The sequence below is a fragment of the Hordeum vulgare genome, chromosome 1H (genome assembly GCF_904849725.1).
Source record: "Hordeum vulgare subsp. vulgare chromosome 1H, MorexV3_pseudomolecules_assembly, whole genome shotgun sequence".
NCBI classification, from domain to species: Eukaryota; Viridiplantae; Streptophyta; class Magnoliopsida; order Poales; family Poaceae; genus Hordeum; species Hordeum vulgare.
The window spans coordinates 81,003,733-81,025,264 of record NC_058518.1 but is presented as its reverse complement, the minus strand read 5'-3'; the positions used below and the strand labels follow the sequence as shown (position 1 = coordinate 81,025,264).

Below are 21,532 nucleotides of genomic sequence, written 5' to 3'. Positions count from 1 at the left end.
ACTCTAAAATTAGTTTCTTGTCCAGACTTCATACTTCTTGAATGGGAAGGTTATAAAGATCAAAAGTAAGTTCTGGGCCTCTGTTCCACCGTCCATAAAGTGCTCACGCGTATGTACCGAAATGTTCATGTATTATGGTAAGTATAGTTGAACTCGGAAACGCGTTCAAAGGCTCGTCTCCAAGACGGAGTCGAACTGCCTAGTGGTAGTCTCTTCTCCTAATAATAAATCCTAATAATAAAGCACGTAGTGCTTCTGCCGTCCGTCGCGACATTTTTACATAAAAACCCTTCTGTTTTTTCGGAATCAACCCGCAGACATGTTTTTAGTCATCTTCCCCGTCCTGCCCGCGGCGGCCGTCAGCGTGAGCGCCAGCGACGAAATCTCCCCCGCCCCGCTCGCGGCGCCCCCACCCCATTCCTTCCTTCCATCCACCGTCCGGGGAGCGAGGGAGCGAGAGCATGGCGAGCGGGGGCAGGGTGGATCTGGACGGCGGCGCCGTGCCGCCGCTCACCATCTGCATGATCGGCACCGGCGTCCTCATCGGCTCCCACCTCTGCGAGAAGCTCATGGCCGAGACCCCCCACGTCGTCCTCGCCGTCGACGTCTACTCCGACAAGATCCGCCACCTCGTCGACCCGCCGCCTCCCCACCTCGCCGGACGCATCTCCTTCCACCTCCTCAACATCAAGAACGACCCCCGCCTCGAGGGCCTCGTCAAGATGGCCGATCTGGTACTTCCCCTCCCTCCCTCCCCTCGCGGATCGAGTAGCGGCGCCGCAGCCCCTGCACCTACAGGACGGCAGCCTGGAGACCCGAGGAAGTCGGACCAGAAGACGGATCCCAAGCCGGCGGGGACGAGTCCAGAGCCGATCCAGGAGCCGCGCGTCGAGAAGGCCCGTGACTGCGGCGGTTTCGCTTTCCTCTGCGCCCTCGCTGGACACAAGGAGGTGTGTGGCTGTTTCCCCGCCCTCTGCGAAATCGCACTATCGTAACGCCGCGCTATTCCGATTGATTACTTAGATGCCATGTTTGCGTCAAATTAGCAAGCCCATTGTTACTTTGTAAATAATTTGTATAATTGTTAAGAAGTATACAAATAATTTGTAATTGGTTGGATAATCAGCAGGCGCGTTGTCTCTTTGTATAATTGTTAAGAATTTGCTTTGCTGCGAGTAATTGTTCAATCTGAAAGCTGAGAGAAAAGGCACCAGGATCATGCTATGGGGCTCTTATGGTTTTTATCGGATGCTGCAGGCCATTACTGGAATCTCTATGCCGATGGGGTCCGACAAGCTCTACTCTGGCAGTGCCGACGGCTCTATTCGCGTATGGGACGGCAAATCTGGCAAGGTAGCTGGGCTATCCGCTCTTGGCATTCCCCTCAGACTCGTTATGCTCAGTTCACCTTTGAGGTCATGTCTCTATTGATTCCTGCATTACGTGTGGCGGTTGAGTTCTGCTGCCTGTTCAATTGGGGATTAACTCTGGTTGCTTGAGGTGGTTGATGTGCCGATGGGCTCAAATTGTGCATCGTCTATGATGGTTGATGTGTGCTGACTGCTTGATCAACTGAGGAGCTCCTCTAATTCCTCAGTGCGCCTGATGTACCCGTTGGTTCAGATCAGGTTGTCATTTGGCACGCCTGGGGTTGAGGACATGTCAGATTGATTTGCTTGGAGGCTTTTCGCCTGTTTGTCGTGATCAGTGTACACCGGATCAGTTTCGGGAGGCGATCAGGCTGGTTACCTGATAGGCAAAACTCTCTGCGGTTAAAGTTGCACACTGATTGCCAGATGGCCATATGTTTAATAGCAAGAAAAAAAGAGTAAAAAAGAAAGGGAAAAATGAGAGATGAGCTTTAAGAAGAGAAGATTCTTCAGGAGAAAGGAGAAATTTAAGAAAAGATTGTTGTGTAGTAGAGAAAAAAAAAGAGCGAGAGTTTCTAATCTGCTGTGTTGCCCTTTCTATTCTTAATGTTTCTGCAATAGTGCGTTGATGTCATCAAAATGGGAGGGAAGATTGGCTGTATGATTACTCACAACAAGTGAGTATTTGTTGGAATACCAAAATCCGTGGAGGTATTCTCAATTTTACTGGGAGTGCAAGTCAATTTTGCTATATATTGAAGTGCTATTGGGTGTTGAACTATTGTTCTTCGTTGCTCCGATGGCTTCCACGCATGGAACATAAAGACAGGGATGAAGCTAAGTCTTGAGGGACCTTCTGGGCTTGTTTGTTCCATGACTATCAAGGATGTGATGTTGTTTGCTGGCACGGAGGACGGGCGCATCATGGCTTGGAAATTTCCTGCTAAGGACATCAACTCGGAACCGGTGGCAATCCTCGCTGGCCATGACAGTCATGTGATTTCACTTGCTGTCTCAGCAACAAGGCTTTACTCTGGCTCACTTGACAAGACAATCAGAGTACGAAAATGCTGCACATCCGCTGATTTCTGTTGGCTACTAAATGTTATGTTTGTGTCTGATATATTCTGGGTATTTATGAGGTATGGGACCTTAAAAATCTTCAGTGTGTCCAAACACTCTCTCAGCATAAGGCTGCTATTACTTCTGTGCTTTGTTGGGGTCAGAAGTTACTTTCTTGCTCTCTGGACAAGACTGTAAAGGTCTGGGCTGCTTCAGAATCTGGAGACCTTCAACTCATGCATACCCACTCTGATGAGCATGTAAGTTCTGCAAACTTAATTTACACGAATATTTCCATCAGCATTATTTCTGAAGACCTCATTGAAGTTTCAAACATGAAGGCTTATATTAGTTACAACTTTTTTTACCTTTTATCAGTGGTAGTATGATACTATCCTTATTTAGTCTTATTGAACAGTGTAAATTGTATATGTTGAATATTTATATGGCATATGTATTTCTTCATCTGCAGTAACTGAAATGATATCTTTACCTATTAATAAAGCACCTATTGCTTATGTGGTACGTCATTAAAATTGTTTTTAAAATTGTCTAATACCCACCCATACCACCTATAAGTTATAAAAAACGTTCTACAGGGAATCGTCGCATGGGCCTGCCCAACTATAGGGACCAGCTATACTACGCTCTACTCTCTAGAAAATAATCAGCACGCCCATTTCGGCCAGCCCATGGGCGGGTGCCTGTTTTTTAGTTTTTTACTTATTATTTATCAGTTCATTTTTATTTTCTCTAATTCAAATAAATAAATAAATAACAATTCGAAATTCAAAAAATTATATTTACATAAATTTTTGATAAAACATAAAGTGTTTGCGAATTCAAAAATTGTTCGGGATTTTTGTAAAACTGTTTGCATATTAAAAAAATCGTAATTTTCGCGAAAACAATCATGAATAAAAAAGTCCATCATTTTGAGCAATTTCTTTAATGCAATTAAGAAAATGTTTGAAAATTCAAAAAATGAATTATTCGCCAATTCACAAGAAAATACTTGAAAACAGTTCGTAATATAAAATATTGTTTGAAATTTTAAAAAATGTTTATAAATAGTAAAGAATGTTCTCGATTGTAAAAATGTTTCCAAATTTGTAAAAATGTTCACGAATGATCGAATATATGTAGTTCAACAATAATGCTTCTGAGTCTTTTTCATCATATAACTGAGTGAATTTTGAAGAATAAATTGTCGGGTGGAGCGGAATATTACAATATATTTGAAAAAACGTTTCTTAAAATTTAGAATAATTTTTTGAGTTGCCAAGTTTTTTGACAACATGATATTTTTTTAAAATTTGAACATTGTTTCAACTGTGGATTGTGAATAAAACTAAAAAATATATTTTTTGCATTTGTGAATAAATTTTCGAAATCATGTGATGAGATATGAACATAATGTGATCATCGTCATTGAAGATGGTGGTTCTTTTTCTCCCGTTGTAAAGCACGGGCCGTTTTACTAGTAGTTATATAATGATGCGTACGTACGTATGATATGTAGTACTAACTCTCATACGATCGATCAGCAGAACGAGACGAACAGCACGCCGGCCGATTCCAAGCAGCGACGTTCCCTGTTTGGTCCACCATCTCGATCGCCTTGCAACGCGGGCGGCATGGCGCTACTGAAGCGCAGCTTCACCGCAGCGCTGCTCGACGAGGTCGACGACGACTCGACGTACCCGTTCAAGATGCCGGGCAGCCTCGCGCGCACCACCGCGCCGGTGGCCAAGATGATGCGGCTGTGGAACTACAAGCAAGGCTCGGGCCTCGGCGCGCACGGCCAAGGCTCAGGCTGCAGGTGGGACTAATAGCGGGAGTCCCACCACATCCCACTTAATTCCAACACGTTTTGGTGGGTTATAGCCAACAATCCACTAAAATTTAAGTGGGTTAAGTGGGATCAAGTGGGTTCCCACTTTTTAAATGTATCATGTAATTGCATAGGAAGAAAACTGGAAATCAGCCTCACGAGTGATTAAACTGCACTTTCCTGAAACTTCATATATTATGTAATTGCATAAGGAAACTGAAAATCAGCCACTAAACTGACTTAGTATTATGAGCAGAAAAAACACTGACTTAGTATTATGAACCAGTTTCTATCCCACGAGTTGGCATTTAAAAGAAAGTATTATGAGCAGAAAAAACATTGAAGTTTCAGCCACATAGACATGACAAAAGTATTATGAGCAGAAAAAACATTGAAGTTTCAGCCACATAGACATGACAGTCTGGAAATCAGCCACTAAATGACATAAAGTATTATGAACCATTGCTGTTGGAAAACACATTGCTCCAGAACAGCAAGATCATTGGTGCCTTACGGTGTTTCTAGTTAACAGCATTTTTATCGAACCATGCAGGAGAGGAGAGCTTAGCTAACAGCATTGTCAGATAATCATAGGGGAAGATTAATAGTACTGGACAAGATGGGTTGCATCATAGGGGGAGATTAATATCAGTATAACTACAAGAAACACAATCCTGTAGAATAATATCACTATAATTAGTTGTAATACGTATCCCCATCCATCAGCTACCAGGAATCTGTAATATGTATAATTAGTTGTAATATGTAATATGTATCCCCATCCATCACTATAATCCGGGCCGCTATATGTATCCCCATCCCCTTGCTGCTGCTGCTTCCCCATCCATCAGCTACCAGGAATCTTGCTGCAAGTTCTTGCTGCTGGCAAATTAGCCCTCCAGTGGAATCTCCTACCAATCAGGCCAAGAAAGAGGCAAGCTTCATCGTGCAGGGCCTGGGTGGATGAAAGGGGAATACCTGATACCGACGACTTGGGCGCCGAGGTTCCGGTCGGGGTTGGGGCAGCAGGCAACCCGTGGGTCGGGGTTCGGGCTGCCGGCGACCCAAGGGTCGGGGTCGGCGCTGCCGGCGACCTAGGGGTCGAGGTTGGGGCTGCCGGCGACCTCGTCATCCCGTCCGGCCGGAGTAGAGGCTGCAAGCTAGGGGTCTGACTTGGAGGCGGATGAGGAAGGGATTCGCCGGCGTCGTCCGTCGAGTGGCGGCGGTGAGAGTCAACCATCGGCGGCACAGCCGCGACGCCGGGACGCCTCCTGCGAAGGCTTGTGGATGGGGTTGGTGGATAGGTGGGACTCCAGTGGGCTAATAGGGTTAGCCCACTTATTTTTTTTCTCTATCCAGTGAGAGTCCAATTAATCAATTTAAATGGGATGAACCCACTAATCCCACTTATTCCCAGATCCACCTACAGCCTGAGCCAAGACATCGTCGTCCCTGTGAAGGCCATCAATCATGGCTCAACCGCCGGCCTCGGCCACCGTGAGAAGACGTACAAGAACGGCGCGCCGGCGCCGTCATGGCCAGCCCAAGACGAGTGGCACGAGTCGGCGGCCGTCTCACGAGCCCTGCTCCTCGAACGGGAGTGCTGCGAGAATGTTGGCCCAGACCCGACCTTGTCGATGCTATTGTCGAGTACTTTCCGACAATACGCAGCAACGAGCCGCCGGGTCAACCGAAGAACGCAACGCTCTGTAGCTAATAAGCAGGCTGACAGGCAGGTGGATGGATATGCACTCGAGCTAGCTTAGATCGTACTAGCACGTACGTATCAACTAGCCGTCGACTCGATCGATTTGAATCGGCTCGAACTCACGTAAGACAAACGAGCTATGGCCACGGGAGCATGTCGCTCCCGTCAATACTTCTTATTGATTTTCCTCAATGTTCTCGTTACAAAGGATGAGGTGCACACGTATATATATTAGCTAGCCTGCTAATACTATTCCTATACGGTCATTGTTTAGAAACCTAGCCGGATACGTACATGCATGTACTGAATCCAACATGGTCACGTTCTTTCGTGTTTAATTCCAACAATCACCCCCTAAACACGACGTCATTACGTTATGTACAGTCCGACGTTGATCTTTCTTCGTATCGCCATGATCTTCTCTCGATCCAAAGCCTTCATTAGGATGTCCGCCAGCTGATCATTGGTATGATCGTAGTTGACCTCCGTCTTCTCTTCTTCCACGCAGTCCTTCATGTAGTGATACATCGTATCAATGTGCTTGCTTCTATCATGCCGCACTGCATTCTCACGTAGAGAAAATATAGACTCGTTGTCAACATTGAACACCACTTGTTCCGGATCTCGATTCATGAGATCACCGTGTAGCCTTCCTATCCACACACCTTGACACTTTGCTTCACTTGAAGTCGATGCCACCATTTTCTGCTTTCGTGATAGCCGGCTTACTACGCTTCCACCAAGGAAATGTGCCACGTCCGAGGTACTTTTAGGGTTGTCAGCAATTCATTCCTATTCACTATCACGGTAGCCGAGTAGTTTCACCATCTTGCTCAGCTCAAGACGAGGTTCCGTTGAAGCATCAATTGGATTGCGATCTTGCATGCCACAAATTTCAAGTACCCTTCTTGCATATGCCTCATGGTATAGTGTGATCCCTTCCGCCTTTTGATATACCTCTGGTCCGAGGTAGCAACTCAAAAAACCTAGATCATCCATCTTGAAAAGCTCCTTCATTTGTAGCTTGAACTTTGCAATCACCTCTTCATCTGCTCCAGTAATCAATAGATCATCGTCGTAGATGCCAACTAATAGACGATCCCTTCCATCACCTCTCTTGTACATTGTATGCTCTAGTGGGGCTTTCTCAAATCCAAGAGAAATCATAGTCTGGTCAAGTTTGATGTTCCATGCCCGAAGGTCTTGTCGTCGCCCATACAAGACTTTGTGTGGCTTTGATAACTTGTGCTCTTCTCCCTCTTCGATGAAGCTCAGTCGATGATTCACGTACACATCTCCTTCCATCTCACTGTGCAAGAACGTGGATTTTACATCCATGTGATGTATCTTCCATGATTCTTGAGCCGCGAGAGCGATGCGTAATCTCACCGTTTTCATCCGTGCAATGGGAACGAACACTTCTTGGAAGCCCACACCTTCATCTTGCATGTCCTCTTTGACCACTAGCTTCGCCTTGTGCTTCACACAATTTCCTTCAACTTCTTTCTTGATCGTAAATTCCCACTTGAGCTCCATGATTTTTTCATTGCTGGGAAGATCCACAAGCTCCCATGCATTGTTGTCGTGGATCGACCCCAACTCTTCTTTTATAGCATGACGCCAACACTCCTTCATATTTGCGTCTTCAAAATCTTCCGGTTTCTCGGCAATTGCTAGACACCTTCGCCCACTTCCTTTGATCTTTATCGGATCAATGGTCCGAAGAGTATCCTCCGAATATGGATGAAACACGGGCTGTAGCTTTATGGATATAGGTGGTGGCGTCCTTTCCTCCATTACTGTCGAAGGTGACATGAAAATTTCTGATGCGCACGTTTCTTTTGGCGAAACAAAAAATCCAGCCCGAACTAAGCTTCCTAGTATCCCTGACCCTTCATTTGGATCATTTGATGCGTTGCATGTGCTCCCTCCAGCCATATGAACTACTTGTAGAGCTTCTTCATGTGATGGAACAAATCCACCACGTCCTGCTCCATGCCCTATTGCTGAAGACGTACTGTTACTACTACGTAGGATACTACAACCTAGTCCACCTCCTTTGCTGCTGATCGGGACAGCCAGCTTCGGGTCTTCTGGCCGAGCAACCGTAGAAGACCGGACGGCTGCTCGTCCGTGAATTTGCGGTCCAAAATCTGGAATCTCCACAGCCACAGCCGGGAGTGGACCTTTTTCCCTCGCTTTGCCATCCTCTGACACGGCGCGATTCTCATCAGGTCCGAGCGGCATAGCTCATTGTGTGCTATGGTTTTCCGGCACCATCACAAGTGCGTAGTGTACTTCTGACACCATGTCTCCGTCTGTTACTGGACAACATGACAAGGCTGGTGCGCACATGCCTACTTTTGCATCATCATACTTTGATTCGTGGTCTTCAGGCACCACGTACGCCGAAGTGACATTCGTGTCCGTAGCATCGACACAAATTTCAGACTTATGCATCGCATCAGTAGCTTCGACACGAATTTTGAAATCACCCCTCATGTTTGTAACAAGGCCGCTTCTCCAGGACGAGCACATGCAATGAATGCTTCCTTCGCTCCAGCAAAGATAGCACTTACACCCGTAGCATTGGTGTAAGTTTCGGATTCACCCCCCGCATCCGTAGCATCGATACGGGTTTCCGAACCATGATGTTGAGAACAAACTTTTTCTTCATGGTGTGCGGCAATTTCTTTAGCCGACACTTGAAGAACTGGATCCTCCTCCTCCACGAGTTCACACATCAACATCATATCACCTTCATCTCCTTGCTGGGCCATGAGCGCCTTCTCCTTCGGGGGATTCTTGCACTCCGACTTGAAGTGCCCCATTATGCCACAGTTGTGACACTTGATCTTGCGCTTGTCGAACTTCTTCTTCTTCTTCGGAACGCCATCGCTGGCATTCTTCTGACTTTGTTCGTTTGGCACATGATCTTGGCGAGCGTAACTGCTAGAGCCCTCACCTTCTCTCCTTGAGTCCAGCGCCTGCCACTGAGCCCGCGTGAGCATGACAAGCTCATCGTTCCTCCCGTCCCCGAGACTGTACCGCATACGCTCGTCGTGAGCCTTGTAGCGTCCGACGAGATCATCCATGGAGAGGGTCGCAAGATCGACGCACTGCTCGATCGCCGTGACAATTTGCAGGTACCGGGGAGGAGCCGCACGCAAGAACCGACGGACAACCGAGGCCTCCGTGAGGTTTTCTCCAAGTGCGCGGATCCGATTGACGAGAGTAGCAACGCGTGAAGCGAACGCGTCCACGGACTCATTGTCGCCCATGACCAAAGTCTCATAGTTCCTTAAGAGAGTTTGGAGATTGGCTTGCTTGACGCGGTCATGTCCCTCGAACATGAGCTTCAAGGTATCCCATGCCTCCTTCGTCGTTTCTTTGACGATCAAGTGTTGGAGGACATCCATCGACATCACCGAGTAAATCGCCGATGCCGCCTGCCGATCCTTCGAGTGCTCGGCTCCCCCCTTCTTGAAAGCGTCGCCTCCTGGATCGACTGCGTCCCACAACACGTTGGCGCGGAGACCACACTCCATCAATGCCTTCCAGACCCCGAAGTTCTCACGGTTAAATCGTGGGTATGACAAACTCGCCGGAGCAGCAAATACTTTAGCCGCACCGGAATACGTCGCCAGCTGCTTGGTCTTGTCGTCCTCCGACATGATCTTCCGTTACTAGAAGATCAACCTCGCTCTAGATATCAATTGTTGGCCCAGACCCGACCTTGTCGATGCTATTGTCGAGTACTTTCCGACAATACGCAGCAACGAGCCACCGGGTCAACCGAAGAACGCAACGCTCTGTAGCTAATAAGCAGGCTGACAGGCAGGTGGATGGATATGCACTCGAGCTAGCTTAGATCGTACTAGCACGTACGTATCAACTAGCCGTCGACTCGATCGATTTGAATCGGCTCGAACTCACGTAAGACAAACGAGCTATGGCCACGGGAGGATGTCGCTCCCGTCAATACTTCTTATTGATTTTCCTCAATGTTCTCGTTACAAGGGATGAGGTGCACACGTATATATATTAGCTAGCCTGCTAATACTATTCCTATACGGTCATTGTTTAGAAACCTAGCCGGATACGTACATGCATGTATTGAATCCGACATGGCCGCGTTCTTTCGTGTTTAATTCCAACAGAGAAGACCCTCGCGTTGCTGCGTGACGTGAATGTTGAGTAAATAGGCAATTTTCCGAGTAGATTAATCCATGAAAAAATTACTAACATGGCATTGACTAGGTTCATGACATACTGATCACGGAGTATACTAGCAAGTATTACGCGTATAGCAGAAACATCTACGCATATAGGCAATACTACTAGTGCAGACAGAAACAAGAGAGAGATAAACATATCATACCCTCCGATCGGTCAATTGGCCGTAGCAGCAGCGGTGGCGGTGGCAGTATCCTCTGCCGCCTTCTTCTCGGCTTCGGCCTTCTCGCGGACGAGAAGGTCAGCTTCGCTTGGTGAAGACATGGCGATGACGAGGGCGACGCGGACGTAGACGAAGCAGACGGACGGAGGCGAGCAGTCGCGTGATCGCTCCCCAAAAACCTAATCGCCCCTCTCCCGTACAGGAACCGGAGAGGCGAGGTTTCGGAGGCATGCTCTCCCGTCGACCGTGTACGCGGTAAACGGGACGGAGTCGCCGGCGGCAGCAGCAGTCAAGGAACGAACGCATGAGGCAGATGTGATCTGGTTCTCGTGACGGCTAGGGTAGGCAATAGTGTGCTTATAAAGGCGGCTGGGTGGAGAGACGTGGGCCGAACCCACGTCCGAGTCGGTAACAGCCCACGATCCGACGTCTCGGATCGTGCCGTGTCCGTTACGTATTCTCCGTTCTTGACCGGCAAAAATAAGCGCGTAGGTATGAGCTCGGCTCGGCTCATTCCCGCAACCCGCGCCGCGTCGTGACGAGGCGAGGCGAGGCGAGACGTGGCGTGGCGAGGGAGACGGCGGAGGAGGAGTGCGCGAGGGTACCTTCTCTTCTGACTCTCCAATAGCATGTGGAAGAGAGACCCTTATAAAGGGGTCCAACTTCTCCTCCACTAGCAGGGTGGGACTAAACTTCCCACCACCTTGTCATGCCACCACCTACATGGACCCTTGGAGATTTTTCTGAAATTTGTCTTATGGGACTAAGGCCCATCTCTAATTTCAACAATCCCCCACCAGATCTCAAGGGCACATCGTGTTCCCTCGTTCCAATCACTATTTTAATATACCAGCATTTCAGTGAAGACATGTTAAGGTTGAGCTTCACCTAGAGCAAGTAGCTACACCCCTTTACAACTGAACAATGGACTATGCCTTGAATTGTCTGTTTGGCGTAAAGGAACTTCACCACAAGTCTTACTAGTACTAGACTGCCGAAGGTGACCCCTCGGGTGGAGCATATTAGTCACACTCCTGGCCTATTCATGAGTTTACTAGAGATCACCCAAATCTCATAGACTGTGACCAGCAGTCAAGCTCATATAGGTGTGTTCCTCCAAAGATCGCTATGTAGGACAGCATCTTGCTTACATATAAGCCTTAGAACACATTAAGACAGTAGTCATCCTACCATACAGTATCCGAGAGTATTGCATCTCCAACGGAGTGGGTTAGTAAAATTACTCTCCTCAGTTCACCACTAGCTTGTTTTCCCAGGTCCTACTTCACGGGATATCCAATCATATAGGTTGGGTTACTACCATGGCAACTCATGTGGGTCTCATACCCATCTCCCTCGATGCACTATCTATCACAACACGTGATAGCCCTTTAGTAAAGGGATCTGCCAGATTCTTAGCTGTTTGGATGTAATCCAACGCTATCACTCCGGAGTTTCTCAAACGTCTGACAGACTTCAATCTCATTTTTATATGTTTGTTGGACTTCATATTGTCCTTTGAACTCTTCACTTTAACAATAACTGTTTGATTATCGCAGTTCATAAGGATAGCCGGAACTGGCTTCTCAACCACAGGTAAGTCCATCAAAAGATCTCGAAGAAATTCTGCTTCGACACCAGATGTGTCTAATGCTATTAATTTTGCTTCCATTGTCGATCTCGTTAAGATCGTTTGCTTGCAAGACTTCCAGGAAACATCACCACCCCCAAGAGTAAACATATACCCAGTGGTGGCCTTCATCTCATCACCATCAGAGATCCAATTCGCATCACTATACCCTTCAAGTACCGATGGGAATCTCGTATAGTGAAGCCCGTGGTTGACAGTACCCTTCAAGTAGCGCATAATTCTTTCAACAGCACGCCAATGAACATCGCCCGGGTTTGCAACAAACCGGCTAAGTTTTCTCACAGCAAACGCGATGTCAGGCCTCGTTGCGCTAGCTAGGTACATAAGCGAACCGATAATTTGAGAGAATCTCAATTGATCTATAGTTGTGCCTTTAAACTTTCTAATAAGCACACTAGGATCATATGGTGTTTGAGAAATTTTGCAGTCTGAATATCCAAAGCGACTCAAAATCTTCTCAACATAGTGGGATTGCACAAGTGTAATCCCACCCTCATCATCTCTCAACAACTTGATGTTCAAGATAACATCAACCACCCCAAGGTCCTTCATCTCAAAGTTTTGAGACAGAAAAGACTTGACCTCCTCAATTACTTTGAGGTTGGTTCCAAATATCAGTATGTCATCAACAGACAAGCACAATATAACTCCTTCGCCCCCACCATGGCGATAGTATACACATTTGTCAGCTTCATTAACAACGAAGCCAACAGATGTGAGAGTTGTATTAAACTTCTCATGCCATTGCTTAGGTGCTTGTCTCAGACCATATAAAGATTTCAGCAAATTACACACCTTTCCTTCCTGACCTTCTATCACAAAGCCATCTGGCTGTTGCATATAGATTTTCCTCATTTAGCTCTCCATTCAGGAAAGCCGTCTTAACGTCCATTTGATGAACGAGAAGACCATGAGAGGCCGCCAATGAGAGTAGTACTCGAATGGTCGTCAATTTAGCCACAGGTGAATAAGTATCGAAGAAATCTTCTTCTTCTTTCTGGGCATAGCCCTTGGCCACAAGCCTAGCCTTGTACTTTTCAATCGTACCATCGGGCCTAAGCTTCTTTTTGAACACCCACTTGCATCCCAATGGTTTGCAACCATAGGGACGATCAGTGATTTCCCATGTCCCGTTAGCCATGATGGAATCCATCTCGCTATGGACCACAGCTTTCCAGTAATCAGCATCTGGAGAAGCATACGCTTCTGAAATAGAAGTGGGATTATCATCCACGAGGTATACGAAGAAATCATCACCAAAGGTCTTCGCAGTCCTTTGTCTCTTGCCCCTACCACGGGCTTCCTCGTCATCCTCCTCAGGATTTTCATCATGTGTTTGTTCATAGTATTCCATAGGAATGGCAGGCTCAGGAGTTATCTCAGGTTCCTATCTAGAAGTGCTTTGCATATGTCTCATGGGAAATATATCCTCAAAGAATGTAGCATCCCTCGACTCCATTATTGTACCGACCTTCACGTCAGGTACCTCAGATTTCACTACTAGAAATCTATAGCCTACGCTATTCTTAGCGTATCCCAAATTAACGCAGTCCACAGTCTTTGGTCCAAGCTTACGCTTCTTGGGGATCGGTACATTGACTTTCTCCAAGCAGCCCCAAGTACGTAAGTACGAGAGCGTCGTCCTTCTCTTCGATCACTCCTCGTAGGGAGTGACCTCATTATCTTTTGTAGGAACTTTATTCAGGACATGACACGCGGTCAATATAGCCTCCCCCACCATGCCTTGGATAAACCCGATGTATCTAACATGGCTTTAACCAAATCAGTTAGAGTAAGGTTTTTCTGCTCGGCAACCCCATTTGACTGGGGTGAATAGGGAGGCGTCCTCTCATGAATAATGTCGTGTTCCGCACAAAATGAATCAAATTCATTTGAGAAGTACTCTCCACCACGATTAGACCGGACTCGTTTAATTTTCTTTTCAAGTTGATTCTTGACTTCTGTCTTATAGATTTTAAAGTAGTGTAGAGCCTCATCTTTAGTATTTAACAGATACACATAGCAATATCTAGTGGAATCATCTATCAATGTCATGAAATATTTCTTTCCACCTTTAGTCAACACACCATTCATCTCACAAAGATCAGAATGTATGAGTTCTAATGGTGCCAAGTGTCTCTCCTCTGCAGCCTTGTGAGGCTTGCGAGGTTGCTTTGCTTGCACACACGAATGGCACTTAGAACCTTTGGCTAAAGTGAAAGTTGGGATTAAATTCAGTTTTGCTAGCCGCGACATAACACCGAAACTTATGTGACAAAGACGTGAATGCCAAACTTCAGATTCATTAACACTCGAATGAATATTGTTCACGGCTTTATTATAAAAATCTGCAAGAAAAAGGCGGAACAGACCTCCACATTCATAACCTTTTCCAACGAAAAGTCCATATTTCGTAACTACTACTTTATTAGACTCGAATACCAACGTAAACCCTTCTCTACACAGAAGGGAACCACTAACGAGATTCTTCTTGATGGCGGAGACATGCTGCACGTTCTTCAGTTGTACGATCCTTACCGAAGTAAACTTCAGATCGACCGTGCCAACACCAAGAACAGAAGCACTCGCGCCATTCCCCATCAATACGGACCCGCGACCGGTGGCCTGATAAGAAAAGAACAATGATAAGTCAGCACACACGTGAATATTTGCACCCGTGTCCACCCACCAATCGGTGGACTGACAAACTGTAAATACAGTAAGTAAATTACCGTACCCAGATGCACCACTTTGATTGTTGCCCACAATCATATTGGCAGACTTGGAGTCCTGCGCCGGCTTCTTGTACTTGTTTGGGCACTTGTTCGTCCAATGTTCCTCTGAACCACAAGTATAGCAGCCATCTCCCTTCTTATTCTTCTTGAAGGGCTTCTTTCCCTTCTTCTTGAAGTCGGTATTCTGTTGGACAGAATTCTTTCCCTTGGGCTTGTGGGAATTGAAGTTCCTCTGATGTACCATATTGGCAGCAGAAGAGCTTTCCACCGCTTTTCCATTGGAGTCCTTCGCTCTCGAGTTCTGCTCAACACTCAGATGGCCGATGATGTCCTCTACCGAGAACTCACGCCTCTGATGTTTCAGAGTAGTAGCAAAGTTCCTCCAGGAATTAGGGAGCTTAGCAATTATACAGCCCGCGACAAACTTGCCCGGCAAATTGCACTTAAGAACCTCAAGTTCTTTAGCTATGCATATTATCTCATGAGCCTGTTCCAATAGAGAACGGTTGTCAACCATCTTGTAATCGTGGAACTGCTCCATAACATACATCTCACTCCCAGCATCGGTGGCCCCGAATTTAGATTCGAGCGCTTCCCACAAGTCCTTGGCAACATGCATATGTAAATATGCATCAACCAGCTTACCTCCGATCACGCTAATGACTGCTCCAAGGAATAGGACGGTGGCCTCCTTAAACATCTTCTCCTGTTCAGGAGTGATAGTTTCCGTAGGAGTGACACCGGATACCCAGAACACGTTTATAGCCGTGAGCCATAAGGTGGTTCTCGTTTGCCAACGCTTGAAAAAAGTACCGGTAAATTTATCCGGTTTCAGTGCAGCAGCAAAACCATTACTTGGACCCGACGCATTGGGAGACCTTCTCCCGGCGTCACATCCTGCCCAGGCTCACAGGATGGCTGCAACAACTGAGGATCACGCCGCCGAAGCAGATCGACGTCAAGTTCCGCGAGGTGATGTCGTGGACGCCTGTCGTGCGCACCGAGGACATGGTGTCAATCCTAGAACAAGAGTTTTTCGGCAAATGGGAGAGCGCGCTGCGCCACTGGCTGCTGTCCGCGAGGCCATCGTCGGGGGAGGCCGCGGGGTGGTGCGCCGGCTGGAAGAACCTCTTCGCCCTGGAGCTGCTCGACGACGAACGCGTGCTCGCATGGCTGGAGTCTGGCGTTGCCATGGTGGATCGAGAAGCGGAAGACCTCAGCCGCCTTGTTTGTCATACATAGTGATAGTAGTTGATACTGCTCTGCTACAACAGCTTGAAAGGTTGTACTAGTAGTCACTTATGATTAGCAATGTAATGGTTCTATTCACTTATGATTAATAACAATATGACGAGAGAAAACCACATGGTTTTGATCGGATAACGAAAGTATACAAAAATGTATGCACTTTCAGGCCCTCCCCCTATGCCATATTTCACACTCAAAATCAATACACCATATGCTTGAATGAAAATTTCAAAATACCAAAGGAGTCCAAATTCCGATTTGCAAGTTTGCGTGAATTTTCGCAGTTCTCCATTGTAGATTTTGTGACAGTGTAAAACAAGGCATAACCTATCTTCCATGTTTCGACACTGGTTTGCAAAGATCTCTGCCTGGATGTAGAAGAAGCTGCCTAAACCCTAACCCTATACTTATCCTATTCCTACGTTTTCAAAATCCTATGAATCAAAGAGGCCCTTACATGGTGAGGCAATGACATCCTAGGAAACGGAGATGGATAAAAGACAAGCAACCCAATGCTATAGTTGTTGAGGAGATCGATATGTATTATGTTCTTATTGGCTGAAAGCCTGAAACACCTTCTGAAGATAGAAAGTCTTGTTTCTCTAAAGTGTATGTTGCCTTTGTCAATTGATCAAACCAAACATTTTGTATAACAGTACATTTTTTCCTGAGATATCCAAACTCTGTAGATGAACATATGATAAACTCATATGACTTATGCATTGTCAAATATGTGCTCAACCAGAATTTGCTACTTCTAATTGATGTGGAGTGTATGAAAAATGCTTAACCAGGCTTTGCATCATTGAGAATGCGGTTCATCCAGTGCAGCAGTTTTATTGATGGGCTCTTGTTTGTGATGCTCCAGGGGGGCATACTGGGTGTGCTAGTGCCACCAAAAAACGCATTTGAAAGTTGCGAAAATTCTGAAAAGAACCCATCTTAAGAAATTTAAGAAGGGGTAAATTCTGCTCTAGGTTTGAATCGGATACTATTCAGAACCACTTCTTTGGCACAATAATGTGCAGCCAAGATGGATACAAAGAGAAGGAATCCAATGAACTGAAAGCTGCTACTGAGCTCTTGATTCTGACGAAAATAAAGAAATAATAGGTGATTAGTTCACTAGAAGACATATTACAGCCCGATAGTCTTCATAGACATTGAACTTGCAACACAGGCGATCCGATTCTAACACAGGTCTTAAGAACTTGTTACTGCATCTTGCAATTCAACAAGGCATAGACATGACATCTTAAATAATGGGACCGAGGGAGTATAACTCTTAAATTTCATGCATGCACCACAAGCAGTTCTAGTAAATACTTCCTCTGTTCCTAAATACTTGTTGTTGGGGAGAACTAGACTTGTTCTCTCCAACAAGTATTGTGATACGGAGGGAGTATGTTGTTTCAGCATGTACCATGACTTGTTCACATAATAAAGCTTTGCTACATCTGTCAGACTGACACAACTGAATAACTAAGAGTTACAGTACATCAGAAATACACAATCGACCAAGTGACCTTCAGAAGCATCTTGTAGTCCCCGCAGGTGATATTCTCATCAGTGTAACCATTGCGCCTTGGAGTAAACTCAATAGTGCAGACAGATAACACATCATCACCGACAACAAAAGCAACAGTCAACACCAGCATCTCATCCACAGAGACTCCTACTACGCGCCGCGCCATTTGTAGGACCCCACTGTCACCTGCAGTTAGCGCACCGCTCACTTTGCTATCATGTAGCACAATGTCGCATGGAATGCTGGTAGTGGAAGCGACAATCTTCCCATGGAATTCATCAGGTCCCTCAAGGATCTTGATCTCAACAGTGCCCTCGACCGCCCTCCTAATGAATGTATAGTTCAAATCCAATATGCTGTGCATGCTGACAAGTGTTTCCGTATCAACCACATATCTGGGAGTAAATTCCAGCCTGCGGATAGCATCCACCTCGATCAGTCCTTTACTGAGTCTATCATCATTGACAGCCCTCCCATGCACATCCTTCACCTTCAGACTGATTTCAAAGAATATATCATCGCATACCATGAATCCTCTCTTTGGGCCAGTCAAAATCAATGAATCATCCTGCAAGACCAATTTGAATAGATAAATTCCAGGAGCTTGCTTCTGGGATTGATTGGATTACCCTTGCTTTGGGGTTCATTTGTAGCTATGTTCTGAATGACGAAACAAGGTAATTAGACTCAGAAAAAGTATGCTACATCTGTGGTCAGGTATTTTGTGTACTTCCTTTTCTTATTGTGCAGATTTCTGTAGTGCCATAAGCTGAGGCACACAAGTGATAAACCCCTGGCTCCTATCGTTAAAATCAACATTAGATGGAACAGGTACAAAACCAGATCCGTTATCCAAGTATAACATACAAAACCCAGATATGGATTACTGATATTAAACATTCAGAAATAATCATTTATAGAAATTGTCAAAAATTCTCTGTCAGGAAATCACCATTTTTTTGTAAATCAGAGGACTGAAATGAGAAAGTACCAGTACAAGAAAATACACATTGATATATTGTTTGTGCCTGTAGCTATGAGGCAAATGGCAGTAATACCTTTGAGCTGATGAGCTGGCAATCATCCTGGTCGCGCCGGAATATATAGACACATTTTTGATCCAGACTGTCCCTTGCTATGATGGTACCGTAGACATTGAGTGGGTAGCCATAGTCGGAGGAAACAATCTTGATGGAGACAACATTGACCGAGTTTTTGAGCCGGAACCCCTCTTTGAAGATTTTACCAGTATGTCGCATGGGACCAACAGGTGCTGTCAAATGAGAAGAAAATGCATATCAATCAATCAAGGAGAGTAACAAGGCGAGTATTTATGTAGGTGTAAATTGGTTGGAACAGACGCACTGAAAACCAAACCAGGCAGGCTGTGATCTCATCTTTTGCGTGGTAATATATACTATCACCTCTGTTCTGAATTAAAGACTGTTTTTGATATTTCAATACGGCCTACATACGGACTAAAATGTGTGAACAAACACACTAAAACGCATCTATATAGTGTATACATCCGATTCAGAAAAAGGTTAGAACATGTTATAGTTTGGAACGGAGGGAGTAGTGATTAAAACTAGTGTGCGTCCAAACCGAGCCTAATTGATGGATGAATTTGAAAGTTGCAGCCTTTGCTTCTGAATAAATCTAGTAGGAGGTGAAATTAACCTTCAGATTGATTTTGAGGAATGAAGTGATACTGACTGACCTGCTTGGGGATTTGTGAGTGGACTGGGGAGGGTTAAATCCGCTGATGCATATTAAGGGGGATTGGGTTGGATTGGATAGGAACGTACACTCCTCGTCGAGGTCGAGTTTGTCGCCGTCGAAGAAGTAGCGGACGTATATGAAACAGCCCTGCTTGGGGTCGTACTCGCTGAATCGCGGGTCCAAGGAATCCTCGTCCGGCGTCTCGAACCGATACTCTTCGTGGTCCCACTTTCTCGCCGCCACGGGAGAAGAATCGCCGCCGGCCATGGAAGGACGAGTCGGGGAGAAAGAGAAAAAGGAGCCATATCACATCACAACTTGGGCCTTTTAGGCGCGTGGCACACAGGTCAGAAGCCAAGGCCCATTCACTGTGTCGGGCATCTATCCGTTGTGAATCCATGGGCACACGATCTCATCACGGACGAATCTTATTTAGCGCCACAAACGCCGGTTTATAGGCAGAGCTCGGTCCATGTTCTCTTTTCTTAGACAAAAAAGGATCCACGTTATTGTAATTCGAACCCACAACCTATCGGTCAATAGTGCGATGGCGTAACCAATACATACGCGATCTCATCACCGATGAATCTTATTTAGCGCCACACGCGCCGGTTTATAGGCAGGGCTCGGCTCATGTTCTCCTTTCTTAAACGAAAAAGGACCAGCGTTATCGTAATTCGAACCCACAATCTATCGATCAATAGTGCGATGGCGTAACCAATACATACGCGATCTCATCACCGGCGAATCCTATTTAGCGCCACAGGCGCCGGTTTATAGGCAGGGCTCGGCTCATGTTCTCCTTTCTTAGACAAAAAAGGACCCCGTTATTGTAATACGAACCCACAACCTATCGGTCAATAGTGAGATGGCGTAACCAATACAGCACCGTAATGCTTCGTGGCCTATTTCTTCTTTGCTCTTACTTCCTTTCCTTCTTTTTTTCTTTTTTCACTTTTCACTTTTGTATATTATTTTTTTCCGTTTTTAATTTTATTCGTCTTTGTTTTCAATTGCACGAACATTTTATCAAATTTGGTGAACTTTTAAAAATTATGAAGAACTTTTTTTTTTGATAAATTATGATGAACTTTAAAAAAAATGGATGAATTTTTACAAGTTTAATGAACTTTTTTATAAAAGTCAATGATTTTTTCAAAAGTAACGATGATTTTTTTTTCAAAATCAATGAATTGTTTTTGAAAATTTGTGAACTTTTTTCAAATTCAATGAATTTTTTTTAAAAAAATGATTTTTTATAAATTTAGATGAACTCTTTTTCAAAATTGATGAACGTTTTTAAAATTCGATGAACTTAAAAAAAATTATTAACATTTTTCAAATTTGATGAACTTTTCTTCAAATCAGTGAACTTTTTTTAATCCGATTGACTTTATAAAAAAAATATGAACTTTTTTAAAATCTCATTTTTTATTTTTTATTTCTTCTTCTTTCTCATTGAAGTTAAAGGTTATTGGGCCGGCCTAGTATGGGGCGCTGACGCGCCACGAGCGGGAATGGGCGCTTGCAGCGCCGTATAGGACCACCCCTCACCATCTCATATTTTGCTAGTCTCTTCGGTACCGTGTCTTGCCCATTCACACCTCGAAGATCGATGCAAAATTCGTCGGTGCATCCAACCCCGTGACATGATACGCACTGTCACACATAATCCTCCTTATATCTTCCTCAAAAGAGCCACCATACCTACCTAATATGGCATTTTCATAGTCATTTCGAGATATATTGTCATGCAAATTTCACCATCACGTCATATGACTAGTTCATTCATCATCATATTCCTTTGAATGATCGTATATAGCTGACATAGTATTTTTGGCAAAGCCACCGTTCATCATATTTTTGATACGTGTCACGCTAGATCATTGCACAACCCGGTACACTGCCAAAGGCATTCATATTGAGTCATATTATTTCATGTGTTTTCATATTAATTTGTAAGTACATAAAAGTGTGATGATCATCATTATTAGAGCATTGTCTCAGCGAGGAAATAAAAATGAGGGAGGCCAAATGATCCCACCATAAAAAATAAAAAAATGAGAGAAAAAGAGAGAAAGGACTTTGCTACTATCCTTTACCACACTTGTGTCTCAAAGTGGCACCTTGATCTTCACATAGAGAGTCTCATGTTATGTCATTTTCATATTCTAGAGGGAATCACTTTTCCATTATTATAAACTTGGCATGTATATTCCTATGACGAGCATCCTCAAATGACCGAGGTCTTCATGAGCAAGCAAGTTGGATACTG

The 21,532-nt window shown here is 45.2% G+C and overlaps 4 protein-coding genes across 4 annotated transcripts; 3 read left to right on the top strand and 1 right to left on the bottom strand.

The window, feature by feature from the left end:
* Positions 1 to 308: 308 nt before the first annotated feature.
* LOC123425296 (zinc finger CCCH domain-containing protein 17-like) lies at positions 309 to 2,907 on the top strand. The gene is made up of 2 exons (XM_045108981.1): positions 309 to 950; positions 1,258 to 2,907. The coding sequence occupies exons 1-2, from the start codon at positions 462 to 464 to the stop codon at positions 1,429 to 1,431; spliced, it is 663 nt and encodes a 220-aa protein (XP_044964916.1). The 5' UTR covers positions 309 to 461; the 3' UTR covers positions 1,432 to 2,907.
* On the top strand, positions 2,148 to 3,236 carry LOC123396948 (zinc finger CCCH domain-containing protein 17-like; the record flags this gene model as incomplete). The annotated part of the gene is made up of 3 exons (XM_045091703.1): positions 2,148 to 2,429; positions 2,513 to 2,692; positions 3,032 to 3,236. Coding segments are annotated over 3 exons (633 nt in total), but the record flags the coding sequence as incomplete, so codon positions are not given.
* Positions 3,237 to 3,992: 756 nt separating this feature from the next.
* On the top strand, positions 3,993 to 16,001 carry LOC123396937. Its single transcript, XM_045091697.1, has 4 exons — positions 3,993 to 4,241; positions 5,707 to 5,879; positions 10,140 to 10,160; positions 15,600 to 16,001. Exons 1-4 carry the CDS (start codon positions 4,070 to 4,072, stop codon positions 15,999 to 16,001), a joined length of 768 nt encoding a protein of 255 aa, XP_044947632.1. The 5' UTR covers positions 3,993 to 4,069.
* A 1,259-nt stretch (positions 16,002 to 17,260) lies between these two features.
* Positions 17,261 to 19,557, bottom strand: LOC123407470. The gene is made up of 3 exons (XM_045100607.1): positions 19,344 to 19,557; positions 18,594 to 18,808; positions 17,261 to 18,103 (listed from the first exon to the last, which is right to left on the bottom strand). The coding sequence occupies exons 1-3, from the start codon at positions 19,522 to 19,524 to the stop codon at positions 17,507 to 17,509; spliced, it is 993 nt and encodes a 330-aa protein (XP_044956542.1). The 5' UTR covers positions 19,525 to 19,557; the 3' UTR covers positions 17,261 to 17,506.
* Positions 19,558 to 21,532: the final 1,975 nt, after the last annotated feature.

Bases quoted from the DNA above. Each gene is read 5' to 3' on its own strand.
- LOC123425296 (XM_045108981.1), top strand. From the start codon at position 462: ATGGCGAGCGGGGGCAGGGTGGATCTGGACGGCGGCGCCGTGCCGCCG. The intron at 951-1,257 runs GTGTGTGGCTGT...CGGATGCTGCAG, and splicing joins CCCTCGCTGGACACAAGGAG to GCCATTACTGGAATCTCTAT.
- LOC123396937 (XM_045091697.1), top strand. From the start codon at position 4,070: ATGGCGCTACTGAAGCGCAGCTTCACCGCAGCGCTGCTCGACGAGGTC. The intron at 4,242-5,706 runs GCTCAGGCTGCA...GCCTGAGCCAAG, and splicing joins CCTCGGCGCGCACGGCCAAG to ACATCGTCGTCCCTGTGAAG. The intron at 5,880-10,139 runs GTTGGCCCAGAC...CCAACAGAGAAG, and splicing joins AACGGGAGTGCTGCGAGAAT to ACCCTCGCGTTGCTGCGTGA.
- LOC123407470 (XM_045100607.1), bottom strand. From the start codon at position 19,524: ATGGCCGGCGGCGATTCTTCTCCCGTGGCGGCGAGAAAGTGGGACCAC. The intron at 18,809-19,343 runs GTACGTTCCTAT...CTCATTTGACAG, and splicing joins ACTCGACCTCGACGAGGAGT to CACCTGTTGGTCCCATGCGA. The intron at 18,104-18,593 runs GTATTACTGCCA...TTGGTCTTGCAG, and splicing joins GCCAGCTCATCAGCTCAAAG to GATGATTCATTGATTTTGAC.